General features: G+C 35.0%; 1 protein-coding gene and 1 long non-coding RNA gene across 2 annotated transcripts; one reads left to right on the top strand and one right to left on the bottom strand.

Annotated features, from left to right (window-relative positions):
* Positions 1-3,482: 3,482 nt before the first annotated feature.
* LOC134311892 (immunoglobulin superfamily member 3-like) lies at positions 3,483-5,119 on the top strand. Its single transcript, XM_062993540.1, has 4 exons — positions 3,483-3,486; positions 3,568-3,918; positions 4,006-4,383; positions 5,112-5,119. Exons 1-4 carry the CDS (start codon positions 3,483-3,485, stop codon positions 5,117-5,119), a joined length of 741 nt encoding a protein of 246 aa, XP_062849610.1.
* Positions 5,120-12,166: 7,047 nt separating this feature from the next.
* On the bottom strand, positions 12,167-12,913 carry LOC134311488 (uncharacterized). Its single transcript, XR_010011437.1, has 3 exons — positions 12,788-12,913; positions 12,646-12,680; positions 12,167-12,333 (listed from the first exon to the last, which is right to left on the bottom strand). It is a non-coding gene; the product is annotated as an uncharacterized LOC134311488 (long non-coding RNA).
* Positions 12,914-15,330: the final 2,417 nt, after the last annotated feature.

The following is a 15,330-nucleotide window of genomic DNA, read 5'->3' as shown; positions in this document are numbered from 1 at the left end:
TTTGACCATTTAATTTTTGACATTTTAGGGGAAGCTGAGCTTCCCTTGCAGTCTTAGAAAAATCGCCACTGATCCACTGCACACCACACTTTTCTAAGTGAGTTAAAAAGAGGCAGTATGGTCATTCGCAGTTTAAAAAGGTTAAAAACAGTTTTGGTCTACCCACAGCGGATGCAGAATGCTAATCACTCAGAAGAGTTAGAGAGTTTGCACAGCTGATGCTGATCCACAAGTCGGCCCAGTTGTTCAGTCCACTGCTCGTGTTTTTCTAAGTTTGGATTTCACTTGAATTGTCCTGCTGTCCGGCTGTGTGTAGAGAATCCAGCCTTTTCATCAAATTTCATAGCGCGTCCTGACCTTTGTGCCCGGCATCTGTACATCTTCAAAGATGTCTCTATAATGATTGAACAATCAGCTCTGGCCATCAACAGAAACTGTTATCTATCAGTTTGCCCTCACAAATAGCTTTAAACATGAATAGAGACCAACTATACCATTAATACAATTAAGTAAAGCCTTCACACTCACAATAATTTAATTCAGTCTTCATTATATGCAGCAGATCCAGAATTAGGATTGGCACTGGGGCTGATGTGCAGAGAATAATAGATAATAGATTTACAATTATTGATGGGTGAATGAGAACTTCTTGGGGACCCACATATTGGAGGACCTGTCCTGGACCACCAACACCTCCAGCTTGGCCAAGAAGGCTCACCAGCGCCTCTTCTTCCTGAGGACACTAAAGAAACACCACCTATCTTCGGCCATCCTGGTGAACTTTTACCGCTGTGCAATTAAAATGCAATTAATACTGCACTGTTGCGAACTGCAAGGCACTGCAACGAGTAGTGAAAACGGGCCAGTGCATCATAGGGACTCCACTTCCACCCATTGAGGACGTCCAGAGGAAACGCTGTCTGCGCCGAGCTCGCAGCATTCTTAAGGACTCCTCCCACCCTGCACACAGACTGTTTGCCCTTTTGCCCTCTGGCAGAAGCTTAAGGAGCCTCCGGACCAAGGCCAGCAGATTGAGGAACAGCTTCTTCCCCAGAGCTGTCTCCTTACTGAACTCTGTCCCCCGTTAACCCCCCACATCTCTCCTTCTGGTAAAGGTTGCACTACAAACCTTTTTCTGCATTACATATCTCATTTGTATATACCTCATTTGTACATATCTCATTTGTTCATAATTTCCATCTATACTGTATTCATCTGTTTACTATGTTTTATATATACATTCCTCTATTATGTTCATAGCACCTCAATCTGTATCACCTTAATCTACACAGCACCTTAATTTTAATCTGCACCTTAATCTGTATATCATAGCAATCTATATATCTTGTTTATAGTACATTCTATAATATATTCAACTGTATATCTTGTTCATACCATTGTCCATATCCTATAAATAATGTATATCATAGATACCATTTATCCTGCACTTGCTGCATATTGAACTTCTGGTTAGATGCTAAACTGCATTTTGTTGCCTTGTACTTGTACATGTGTAATGGCAATAAAGTTTAATCTAATCTAATCTAATCTAATCTAATGAGTGGGTGGGTGGGTGGGATGGATGGATGGATGGATGGATGGAAGTTGACGTAGCCATGTTTACCAGTTTGTAGCCATGTTTACCAGCTTGCTAGCTGCCCCTATTATCCTTGCACCAGGTTAAGTATGATGCAAGCATGTAAGTGCTAGACCTTTGATTGCATTGCAGTGACTACAGTTGCCCTAAATTAGAGTCTATGCGAGCAATCTGGGCAGTTTTTGGGCAATCAGACTGAAATCTCAGGACACAACTTGATGATGATTGGACTATGATATTTAGAGGCAAACAAATCTTCCCCTTCTTCCTTTTGGGGGTGCATCACCTGACTAGCCTAAGGAATGAGTCGTCCCTGATTATTTCCCAGTAATAGCTTTACCTACAGATTTATACTTGTATCATTACCACATGCCATTTACTTATCAATTGCTATTGTATGTGTTATATTTTAGAGTTGAATAAACATTATAACGATTCAGAATTTAGCACGGGTGGCATGGGCTTGGTGGGTAGCACTGTCACCTCACAGTAAGAAGGTCCTGGGTTCGATCCCCAGACGGGGCGGTGCGGGTCGAGTTTGCATGTTTTCCCTGTGGCTTACACAATGCAAAACCATGCAGTCAGGTTAATTGGATGGAGACACTTAATTGGTGAATAGGTGTGTGTATGTGTGTCTGACCTGTGATGGACTGGCACCCCGTCAAGGGTGTTACTGTGTGCCTTGCTGGGATAGGCTCCAGCACCCTCCCGCAACCTAACTGGATAAGCGGTTAAGAAAGTGAGTGTGTGATTGAGTGACAATTTAGCGCTGTGAGTTTGATTCCCTGGGTGAGAGAAATAATCAACCTAACGAACTTTAATCCAACAGAAAATGACCGATCTGTTATGAAATTGGTTTTCCTAGTAATTCCCCTCAAAATTGCCAGTGGTGCCCCATAATTGATTATTAGCTACTAATTATTTAATTAATTCATTTATTCCTAACATCTTTTCCCCAACACAATGGTGGGCGGTGTTATGTGACAACAGTTTTCTGAAGTAGTTCAGAGCTTGTGTTTGACTATATCCATTACAGTAGCATGACAGTTTCTCATGCAATGCCGTCTGAGGACTTTCAGCAGTGGATTCCAGCCTTGTCCAACATGGACTGAGAGTTCTCTTGATTACCTCAATCATTTTCCCATATTATGTGTGTTAGATGTTTAAAGATTGAAATATTTAGAAGCATGCATTGAAAAAATGTTATTTTAACTGATTGACATTTATATTGTGAAGTTTGGCACAAGTTGGCCCCAACAGGTCAATGGCTGACATGGTAGTGCATATGCTCAACATGTAAAAAATGAAAATGGTAAATAATGTTTAACATTAAAACCATTAAAAAGTTTCATTAATAGGAAAGATGATGAAACACAGGTGTAAATATGCATCTGACAAAACTTTTTAGAGTATGTTGCAGCAATTCTAAATGTGTTCATATTGGAATTTTTATTAGTTAAATAAAGGTTCAAGAGAATTAACACATCATGGATTCTTATTTTTATTGCATTTTACAAATTTTTCTCACTTTTTTGGAAAGTAAAACTAAATTAAATTGTCTTTGTACTGTTTGTCACTAAACACAAATCTAAATGCATGTTTAAATCATTGTAATCGTTCACTATTTCACAATAAAAACTATAACTGGGGTAAAAAGAAGCATCAAAACATCACAGAAGACATCACAACATCCCTCTCATAGCCTGTGTTTAAAATCAAAGCAGCCAATGAGGTGCAGCCGACAAGCCACCCTTAAGAGTACACTCCAAACTCTGAAGTTTCACTCTTACCTTTCCTACAGGCAGAGTATAAGGTGGTAATAATAATAAGAACAGAATCTTGAGACATGATTAAACTAATTCTTACATGCATTCTTTCTCTAGGAATGGGTAAGTGATTTTAATTATAACTAAAATAAATCTAAAATGTATTTAAAATACATTACTCTCAAATACATTGTTTTTTTTTAGGTTTTGTTACTAGTGTCTCTGTGATTCAATCTAAAAAGCTACAGACGTTTGTACCAGGTCAGACAGTTACTTTATCTTGCAACATTTCTGAATTTAATGGAAATCACTTTTACTGGTTCAAACAGTCTCTTGGAGAAGGACCAACTTGTATTGTTAATCATTTTGCTGGCTCTCAATCCGAATTTTATGGGCATTTTAAAATTGATAAAAGATTTAAAACTGAAAAGAATGGTAATCTATTTACTTTAATAATTTTCAACACAATGTCAAATGACACTGGAATGTATTACTGTGCTGTTCGAGATTATGATGGCATTGTTTTTGGAAATGGAGTATTTCTCACTTACAAAGGTTAGTCAAAGTCTAATAGTAATATTTGTAATCCTGTTTTTAACATGTGTGTTTTTAACAATATCTGATCTGTACTCCTTCGACCAGATTTAAAACATCAGCATTACATTAAAGAAGTTGTATCTCAGGACCAGCCACAGGACAATCTGAAATGGAAAGAGCTTCTTCATCCAGGAAACAATGTGACTCTGCAGTGTGCAGTAGTTTCTGAGAGCTGTGCAGGAGAACACAGTGTGTTCTGGATCAGACAGGGTTCAGGAGAATCTCATCCAGGAATCATTTACACTGATGGAGACAGCAGTGATCAGTGTAAGAACAGATCTGATGCTGGATCTTCTACACAGAGCTGTATATACAATCTCCCCAAGAGGAACCTCGGCACCTCTGATGCTGGAACTTATTACTGTGCTGTAGCTACTTGTGGAGAGATCCTGTTTGGTAACAGCAGTACACTTGAATTTACAGGTAAGCAAAAGCATGTATGGGCATTAGCTTCTGCATTGACCAGATGCATAAAATGCACATAATGTTCTTGATGCATATTGTTAAAAAGAAGCTAAATTTGAATTTTAGGAAAAAAGAGTGAACATACTAAAATGCAGTGGAGCATCATTGGATTGGCAGTATTAAACGCCATGTGTTTTATTATCATTGCTGTCCTATTGTGTGCATTGGCAAAGAAAAGGAACATAAATGCATCTGGTAAGTCTGTCTTTTTTTGATTTGCAATATTACTAAATACTAAAAGATAAATCAATGTGTCTTTGCTTCAACATGGGCAGCAACAATGTATATTTTGATAAAAAAGTTTTACTGTCTTACTGTAAATGCCGGCCGGACATCTACAAAGACATGATTGGCTATGTCTGAGGGTGGTGGCCGAAGCCCTGTGATAGATGGACAGGCTGTCTGGGGTGTTCCTGACTTGCGCCTGATTATATTAGTGGAAGTAAACCTGCCCTGACCAGGATAAAGCGGCTGATGAAAATAAAATGATATAAAAAGTTGCAATCAGAGATATTTAACCTGTCCTGTCATCTGTTCATGACCTAAAATTAGGTGCATAATTTTAAGCACAGGATCAAGTCCACCTTTTTTATTTTCTAAATATATTTCTATAAACAAAGCTTACATTTAAATGAAGTGGGCCAGTTAAGGTTCTGACGTAAATTCCTATTGACATGCTTTGGCAGGACCTTAAAAGTGCAGTTCAGCCCTTCAATGCAGCCTAAACTGAATCTTGCCACAAAAGAGTTGGTATATTAAAGACTGACCACCAGTTTTCCAAAGAATGTATTAAGCACTTGTTGCTGCTTAAAGTAAAACAATGACTTTAGTTTGAGGGCAACTTACTTTTTCAAACAGGGCCAGTTGATGTTTCTATCATAACCTTTTTTTAAATAAATAAATTAATAACTAAATGCAAATGAAGCTTGCAGATATGAAACAATTATCTTTGACAAATGTGCAGGAGTATTTAAAAAAATCAGGACTGTGTAAATACTTTCTTGCGGCAATGTATTCAGTTAAAAAATAAGAAAAAGCAAAGGAAAAAAAGGCAAAGTAATTAAGGATAAAGCAAAAAGTAACATTTAGGTTATTAAAAATATCTTCAGTATATCATCTGAAAAGAAATATTAATTGATTTAACCTTTGTTATTTATTACTATTATTACTACTATTGTACTAATGAAACAAAACACACTAATAAAACATAACACACTATATAACAAACTTATACTACTTAGTTGGTCTAAAATGAATGTACTCTAGTTTTCTGCCTTAAGGGAACATAAACTGTAGCACATTATATACAAACTGAAACATTGAAACATTTAGAATGCATTTTGAAACGTCAGCATTTACCTAAGTGAAATTGGTCAGAGATTTACGAGCAAGCTTATGTCTTTGATACATAACATAATATATCTAAAAGCAAGGAAAAATAGTGATTTGTAAGAGGTGGTGATCTCAGATGTATGTGAACTTTTTTAAAGCTGTACAATAGGTATAATTTAAAACAATGATAACAGAATAATAACTAAATTCTGCATACTGTCTTTTTAAAAATGTATCTTAAACTGAATTAAAATTGCTTAATCCTGTGTGTGTGTGTGTGTGTGTGTGTGTACATGTGTGTTTGTGTTATATACAATTCATCAAGAAAAAAGAGTGACTATTTCTTCATTTAAACCTGAACCACCACATGCATCTTCTTCCTCCGCTGATAAGGTACAGATCGTAATTGTACACATGCATTGAGTACAAATGTTTGCACACCATTAGCAGTGGAATGCAGAAAGGCAATATCTAAACCACACATTTAGATTGTTAATAGCTAAATAAGGCTTGCAAAAGTTTCTAAATTAACCCTCTCTATACTGTGTAAACTGTACTAAAAAGTCAAGTCTGGCTGCACACAGAAAAGAGGGGGAGCTGTTGTGTTCTAAATAAAAACCTCATTTCCGAACACGTTTTGTAAAATGCGATAAAAATAATAATCTGTGATTTGTTCATTCCCTTGAATCTTTATTCAATTGACAAAAGTAGAAAGAAAAGATTTCCCATGTTTTTACTAATCAACTTATTATTTGATAAATAAAAACACTTTATATTTTGATGACTGCAAAATGCTTCAAAAAAAGTTGGGATCAAGAAAAAATAAGAGTGAACAATTTTATAGAATATTCAAATTACAGGATTTCACAATAAGCAGGTGAATTGGTAACAGGTGAGGGAATGATTGGGTATAAAAGGAGGATCCACCAACGGATCAGCAATGATGAGTCATGGCTAACCACTTTGTACCAAACTTCCCAATGCAAGAATACAAATAAAAACAAAATCGAGGACTCTGGAAAGTCTCATTCTGTGTAGGGCAAAGTCAGAATTTTGGCATTTTCTGGCATTGCTGAAATAATTATGGCCTTCCCAGGAAAAGACGTCACCTTAATGGCAGCATACATATTCACAAAGTACAATAAAGTCTCTCAGTGAAAACATTGAAACACATGCTTTTCTAACATTCAGAATATTCAATTTCATTACTTTGACTTAATAACTAAAATAGAAGCTTGTTTTAATGCAAAATCATCTTGTTTTTAGGGTGTGGAGAGAGAGGACCTGAGCTATGCTGCACTTAAATTCCCTGCAAAGAAATCCAAGACACGAGAGACACAAAGAGACTCACACCAAACTGTCATATACACCTCTGTTAGAGGCTCATCATGATATTACATTTATTGATATATTTACTGAAACTAGGCAGAATGGTCACTTTTTGTTTATGTGTGTCTGAGCATTGTACAAACCCAAATCAGAAAAAGTTGAAATAAAATAAAAACACAGAGTTTCTTACATTTACTTTGACTTTTTGCTAGTAATGAGGTGAAAAAAGTAAATTATGATGTGATTCCAAACAGGTGATGTCAACAGGTGATTGTTATCATGGTTTGGTACCAAAGCAGCATCCAGGCAAGGCTGAGTCTTTGATGAGCAAAGATGATCAGAGCATCTCCAGTTTGTCAACAAATGCGTGAGAAAATTATTGAAATGTTTAAAAACAATGTACCTCACAGAAAGATTGGAAGGGATTTGCATATTTCTCCCTCTACAGTGCATAATATCATTAAACCATTCAAGGAATTAGGAGGAATTTCAGTGCGTAAAGGCCAAGGGAGAAGGTTAATCTGAACGCCCATGATCTTCCATACCTCAGACGGCACTGCATCAAGAACCGCCACTCAACAATAGCTGATATAACCACATGGGTGAGGGATTACTTTGGCAAACCTTTGTCAAGCACTACAATACAGAGTTACATGCACAAATGCCACTTAAAACTTTACTGTGCCTTACGTTAACCATGTCCAGTAGCGGCATCGACTTCTTGGGGCATCTAGGATGGACCATCACACAGTGGAAACGTGTATTGTGGTCAGATGAATCAGCAATCCAGGTCTTTTTTTTTTTTGGAAAAAATTGACGAAAAGGACTATCCAGACTGTTATCAGCACTAAGTCCCAAAGTCAGGGTCTGTCATATGGGGTCGTGTCAGTGCCCTTGGCAAAGGGTACTGGTACTGGACTGGTCTGCCTGCAGTCCTGACCTGTCCCCAATAGAGAATTTTGAAAGGAAAAATGCGACAACGACGACCCCGTACTGTTGCACATCTTAAGACGTGTTTACAGGAAGAATGGGACAAAATAAAATTATATTTTATATAAATTATATTTTGTAATTATATATTATATTATATAAATTGTATATCAGTTTTCTATCAGCATTCTGTTTTCTATATTTTTAGGTCTTTTCTTATTAGGAACCTCTACATTACAGATCCCAGAAAAACTGGGAATACTGTACAGTGCTAGATATTGTACAGTCATGGCCACTCCTGCACTTTCAGAAAACCGTTTCAATCGCAAATGCTTTGGTATTCAGCTTTAGTATTTTGTTTCACCTCTTTGGAACAGAGTGGACACAGATACATTAAGTTCTCTAGAAAGAAATCTGTAATCTTGAGATTGTCCATACCTTTGTACAAGTTTGGTTCTCACATTCTTGGACAGTTCTTTGTTCAGTGTGTTACGTACAGACATATAGATAGATAGATAGATAGATTCAACTTTATTGTCATTGCTTAGTACAGGTACAGGCAACGAAATGTAGTTAGCATCTACCAGAAGTGCAAATAGTAGCATTGTGCAAAAAGACAGAGAATATTAGTAACATATACCTATGATTAATATGAATATAGTTATAACTATAGCTAGTTACATATATGAAATTATATCTATGTACATATTACTATATACATAATAGCAATAATAACAATAAGCATATTAGTAAAAATGAATATGTATTATAATAATAACAGTAATAATAATAAGATTAGTTAGGTATATATTAGTAATAACAGTACTGGGATAAATGATGTGTAAATAATAACTATACAGCTGTAACTATAACTATATAAGGATGGTGAAAAAAATAACTATAACTATACATATATATGTATGACAGTTGTGTAAAGTGCAGGTGCAATGATAAATAATTACGACAGTCCATCGTGCAGTCCGGGGTGATGTTAAAGTGCAGGTGCAACTTGTGCAATGAGAAATGTGCAATGATAAATAACAACACAACAGTCCATTGTGTAATCCAAACAGTGCAATGATAAATAATAAATAATAGGTCCAGTGTTCAGTTCAGAATGTCCAGAATGTGTGTTAACGGCGAATAGTGGTGTTCAATAAAGTTATTGAGGTGGGAAAAAAACTGTTTTTTAACCGACTGGTCCTGGCACGTATGCTCCTGTATCTTATCCCAGATGGATAAGATACAGGAGCATACGTGCCAGGACCATGGATATGGATTGAGTCCTACTCTCTTTATTTAATCTGGTTGCAAGTGTGAATGTTACTTGACACAGGTAAGTTTAATTACAAATTAATAGAGCATCACATTATTAAAAATTCTTTCTTACAGTTTGAAAAAGGTGCCAGTAAATTTTGTTTAGTCCATTTCTGGGGTTCTGTGTGGAACGATATCAGATTTTCTCAGCTTTTTGTGTTTGGTCCAATCAATACAAGCAATAGAAATAAACTTGTGTATAGTAAGTCGTGCAGGGGTAGCAATATTTATGGCCATGACTGTTTATGGCACCCATTCCATTCCAGTTTATATTGAATTTTAACAGTCACACCAAATTCTACTTATTGGGGTATGAATTAAATGATTACCTGATTTAAAAAGTATAAAAACCACTGCAGTGATCATTACTATCATCTTGCAATAGGACAAGCTGAGTGCCAAAACAGTGCTAGTGGTACCTCAGGAGTACTTGTAATAAAAACTGATTAGGCATAACATTATGACCTCTGACAGGTAAAGTGAATAACACTGATTATCTCTTCATCATGGCACCTGTTAGTGGGTGGGATATATTAGGCATCAAATGAACATTTTATCCTCAAAGTTGATGTGTTAGAAGCAGGAAAAATGGACAAGCGCAAGAATTTGAGCGAGTTTGACAAGGGCCAAATTGTGATGGCTAGACGACTGGGTCATTTAGGAAGGTCGTTATAATGTTATGTCTGATCGGTGTAAATACTGACTATGGCCAAAAGAGAAAAACGATTTAAGTGAGGGAAAGAAGGGTTTAGTTCTGGCTTTACTGCTAGAGGAATACAGTGAGCTACAGGTTGCTTCCATCTTGTTCATAAGAACAAGCTTAAGCAGCAGACAATGTGAAAAAATGAAACTACACATTACCTCTTGTGTAATTTACCAATATGTTTACACAGACTAATGTAAAAATGTAGACGACATACTATCCCATCTTTTCATCCCTTGCATATCATCTGTGTAAATTTGCTTATTACTTATCTGAGTATAAGAGATAGTAAACAGACTGACACAGCCATATTTAGTGCAATGTTAGATTTTTATCTTATCTGAGCATTTATTGCACTGTTGCACTGGGTGAGTGATCGCTCACAGAAACTTTAAGGGAAAGAAGATTTTCATGTGATGATGTAAAAGCAGCGGTGCATCAGTGGCTAAGCGCTCAACCAAAAACATTTTTGCTGATGGCATTAAAAAGTTGGTACGATGCTGGGAAAATGCATCGGAAGGAAACTATGTAGAAAAGTGATTTCATTGACCTAAAAAAGTGTTCTTGGGGTCATATCCAGCATTTCTCTGCTCCCAGCTCCCTTGAGATCATTGACAAGCTCCTCCCGTGTAATTCTGGACTGACCTCACCTTTCTCAGAATCATTCTTACCCCACGAGGTGAGATCCTGCATGGAGCTCCAGAGCGAGGGTGATTGACTGTGATCTTGTATTTCTTTCATTTTCGAATTATCGCACCAACAGTGGTCTCTTTCTCACCAAGCTTCTTGCTGATGGTCTTGTAGCCCATTCCAGCCTTGTGCAGGTCTACAATCTTGTCCCTGATGTCCCTTGATAGCTCTTTGGTCTTGCCCATGGTGGTCGAGAGATCTGAATGGAAGAAACTGATTCTGTGACAGGTGTCTTTTATACAGGGACAGGACTAATTTGTGTGCCTCATGGGCACATAACCGGTCTGTGGGGGTCAGAATTCTTGCTGGTTGGTAGGGGATCAAATACTTATTTCCCTTAATTAAATACAAATTAATTTACAACCTTTATTTAAAGTTTTTTTTCTGGATTTTTTGTTGATATTCTGTCTCTCTCTGTTAAAGTAAACCTTCCATAAAAATTATAGACTGTTCAAGTCTTTGTAAGGGGGTAAACTTACAAAATCAGCAGGGGATCAAATACTTATTCTCCCCACTGTATACGTATATAAACATATTGTATTGTGGCAGACTGAGATGAGTCATGAAACATTTTTTTGCTCTTTTATTGAAAAGAACCAACATGCTCACCAACATGATCCAGTCACCGGGACAAAACATATTTACCAGAGGTTACCAATTACATGGAAAATGAGCTAGTTACATACTATGTTCTTGCTCCCGAAATGGTAGTTACACAAAAACATATAAACCAGCATGTAACATTTATTAATCGATTTCTCTGTCTCACAAATTGAGGTCATTTTTGCATTGAATTATTTATTACTTCCCTCCACCGGTTTTGGCTAGGGGGTGCTGCCCTTTGGGAATATTGCGCCCACTGGTCACCACAATCGGACAGAATGCATTGGTTTACATTTGTTGAGGGTGTAAGATAAGCCAGATAAGCAGCATAAGTCTTGTATCAAACAAGAATGGGTAAAAATTCCTCCACAATTAGTGTCCTCAATTTCCAAATTTTTTTTTTAATAGGAAAGTTGATGAAACACAGCGCTAACCATGCCTCTGTCCCAAGTGTCTGGAATCATCAAATTCCAAATGTGTTTATATTTTCAAAATACAATGAATTTGATCAGTGAAAAGATTAAATTGACATCACAGATTCTTCTTAATACTGCGTTTTACAGAATGTCCCAACTTTTCAATATATGGGGTCTGTAAATATATATACATACACAACACAATGGTATTAAAATTTTATTACTAATAAAAAGTTTTGTCTGTAATTCAGTGCACACACCGAGTGTCCAAAATCTCCAAACTGTCTGTTAAAAGTGTATTTTTTAATAAATAAAAACATTACAAACACTTTTTAGGGACAATAACTTAAATAAGGTTTTTTTTTTTTATACAGTCACCAAAAAGTAGACAGTATACAAACATAAACATGTAGGTGTAATGTCAGTTATGAATTCCCAAAAATGATACCATTTATATGTTATACCGTGTAATCATTGATATTATCTTGTTGTTGCATAGACAACATCCTCCTCCTGTTTTACTGCTCGTTTGTTCGTCTTTTTGTAGAATTTGACGGTAGAGTAGGTCAGCATCCCTGGATCTTTTTCCTACATGAAAACAGTCAATTTAAACCATGAAATCTGTATAATCTATATAAATTTGTAACCTGAACCTGTTACCGACTTCTTGTGAAAATGTTTTATACAGTGTAGCTTAAATATTCTATAAACGTTTCACTGTTATTTTTATTATAAGTAATTATAAGTGTTTTGCAGGTATTAAAAACAAAGTTTGTTTAAATTTACAAAATACAATTAAGTTGGTCAGTAAAATTATTGAACGTCTTTTCTTTGTAACGCTGTTGGTTATGTAAAGGCTTTTATTCTGGACATAAGGTTTGTATAGCATAATGTTTTTACCTCTTCATGTTGAAAATTAGCTTGGCCATCAGCGTCTGTATATCACACAAAAAAATAAAACCAGTTACTCCCCCCCATTAGCTCCAAATATTGTTATTTTAGGTGAAATATGGTAAAAGAAATGTTTAAACGACGTGTTTACCTTGTTTTTGTGAACTTTTCTGTTTAATCCTGATTAAGAATAGTATGAGTGGGATCATTACAGTAATACAGAGAATGCTACCCAAAACCAGTGTCGGTTTAAAAAAGATGTTGTCATTGCAGTCTCTTGGAGGTATGGGTTTTTCTTCATGATCATGATCTGTTTAGAATTATATATTTAAGACAGGGACTTTAAATCCTGATCCATAACCTACAATCCAAAATAAAAAAAAGTTAGGACCGTGTGAAAATGCTAATGTCTTACATTAACTTGGACTTTTAAGTTTAAAACTTCATTTCATTTGTTAATATACATCCATTTATGCATTTTAGACCACAATACATTCCAAAAAAGTTGCAACTGGCGTGATTTAAGGCTAGTAATGAGATTACTTATTACAGATACAAAAAAATAAATAAATCAACTTTTTTTGAAATGTGTTTCTGGCCTGAAATGCAAGAATAAATGTCTGTTAATAAATGAAATAAAGTTGACCAGACAAAACATGAAATATCTTGACTTCATACTGTCTGCAATTAAATTTTTATTAGCATTTTCTATGCTGTCCCAATCTGAATAAGGGTTGTATGTAAAATGTGTTTTACTCTTTCATGATTTCTAGTTCCATCAAAAAAGTTAAACTAATACAATCTTACAAGTACACAATTTTAGAGAAGAATTTTTGTCTTAATGTCATAAACATACAACAGTTGCAGAAATCTTTGAAATTCCAGTACTGCCATAACAAACATATTATTACTATTATTTTTACTATTTAGTGTATAAGATTTTTTTTACCTTAACTGTGTTGTGTAGAAAACATTACCTGCAATTTCTCCTAAAAACCATACAGAAAATAATGATATAATTCAACATTAGGGAATAAACCAATGTAATAATAATAAATTTTTAATAATACATAATACATAATACATAATACGTAATACATAATACACTACACTCATCAGTTATTAAATTAAATAATAATTAATTAATAGTAGTTATTTGTATTTTACTATTTGTACAGTAGTATTAATAGTAAATTATATATGATTTTACCTCTTTGTACAGCTAAATGTGTTGCATTTTGGAAGATGAATTGATTTACACGAAAAAATCCACAGTAATAAAGGGCAGTATCGGCCTGATCCACTGTCATAATGTTAAGAGTTGAAGTTGTGCCGTTCATGATGATCTTTTTTCCATTTTGGAATCCATTACAATACAGAACGTCAACTTGGTTAGTACTATGAAGTCTTGTTGCAATACATATCGGTGAAGAGTGATTAATTTGTTTAAACCAGGATATGAAATTGTCTGTCTTCTTGTTTGGGCAATAAAAGGTTACATTTTCTCCAGCACTCACTGCCAGGAAGTGGCTCTGGGTCCATTTAACAAGCATACAACCTGGAATGTTAAAAAATGGTCACAGGTAATAGAAATAGTAAAGTTCATTGTTATTTTTTGTATTTATTTTAATATAATACATATTATTGCTTTATTTGTCTGTTGTATAGTATATACTGTATATAGTATATATGGGCCAGTGATAGCTCAGTGGTTAAGGTACTGGACTAGTAAACAGAAGGTTGCCGGTTCAAGCCCCGCCACCACCAAGTTGCCACTGTTGGGTCCCTGAGCAAGGCCCTTAACCCTCAATTGCTCATTGTGTAAGTCGCTTTGGATAAAAGCGTCTGCTAAATGCTGAAAATGTAAATATTTAAATGTGCTACCTAGTTTAACCAATAATCACAAAGTTAGGGCAATCCACTAAAAATCCACTGAACAGTAATCTTTATTGTTAAAATAGGTACAGCAGCACTTTACATTACAGATTGGTAATAAGTGGGTAATTATATGGTAGTATTGGGGTAACAAGTCATATTAATCCATAAATGAAATGTCCATTTTCTAGTTGTTATGTATTAATAATTCAGTAATTATACTTATAATTTAACAAACATAATAAAACAGCAAAATAATGGTAACAAAAAGCACATACGTAAATAATTCATGCCATATTTGTAGTTATTAATAAATTATAAGTTAGTAATTGTAGTGGTAACTAGTTGTAATAAAAATGAGCAAATAATAGGAACAGACAAACTTTTAGGAACAGACAAAAGAGACAAACTTTTAAAAGTGAGTAACTAAGCAATACTAATCAATTAGTCATTAATTTTGTATATTTTTTATTTAATTATTTATTTATTTATTTTAATAAGAAGATATATATATATATATATATGCAGGTCTAAGGTGATCAGAATTCGGGCATTTGAGAAAGTTTAAGGTGCCTCACCAGGTGTTGATCATGCAGGTAAATACAACTTGCAACTAATATTATTTTATATATAATCAATGTGTAACAGCTACAATAACTGAATTAATAGATAGATAGATAGATAGATAGATAGATAGATAGATAGATAGATAGATAGATAGATAGATAGATAGATAGATAGATAGATAGATAGATAGATAGATAGATAGATAGATAGATAGATAGATAGCCCAGTTCACTGACACACAACACTACTATT

The sequence above is a fragment of the Trichomycterus rosablanca genome, chromosome 4 (assembly GCF_030014385.1).
Source record: "Trichomycterus rosablanca isolate fTriRos1 chromosome 4, fTriRos1.hap1, whole genome shotgun sequence".
NCBI lineage: Eukaryota > Metazoa > Chordata > Actinopteri > Siluriformes > Trichomycteridae > Trichomycterus > Trichomycterus rosablanca.
This window is presented reverse-complemented; position numbering and strand designations above follow the sequence as displayed.

Excerpts from the sequence above, each read along its gene's own strand:
- LOC134311892 (XM_062993540.1), top strand. Across the intron at positions 3,919-4,005 it reads AGTATTTCTCACTTACAAAG|ATTTAAAACATCAGCATTAC; the intron begins GTTAGTCAAAGT and ends TCCTTCGACCAG.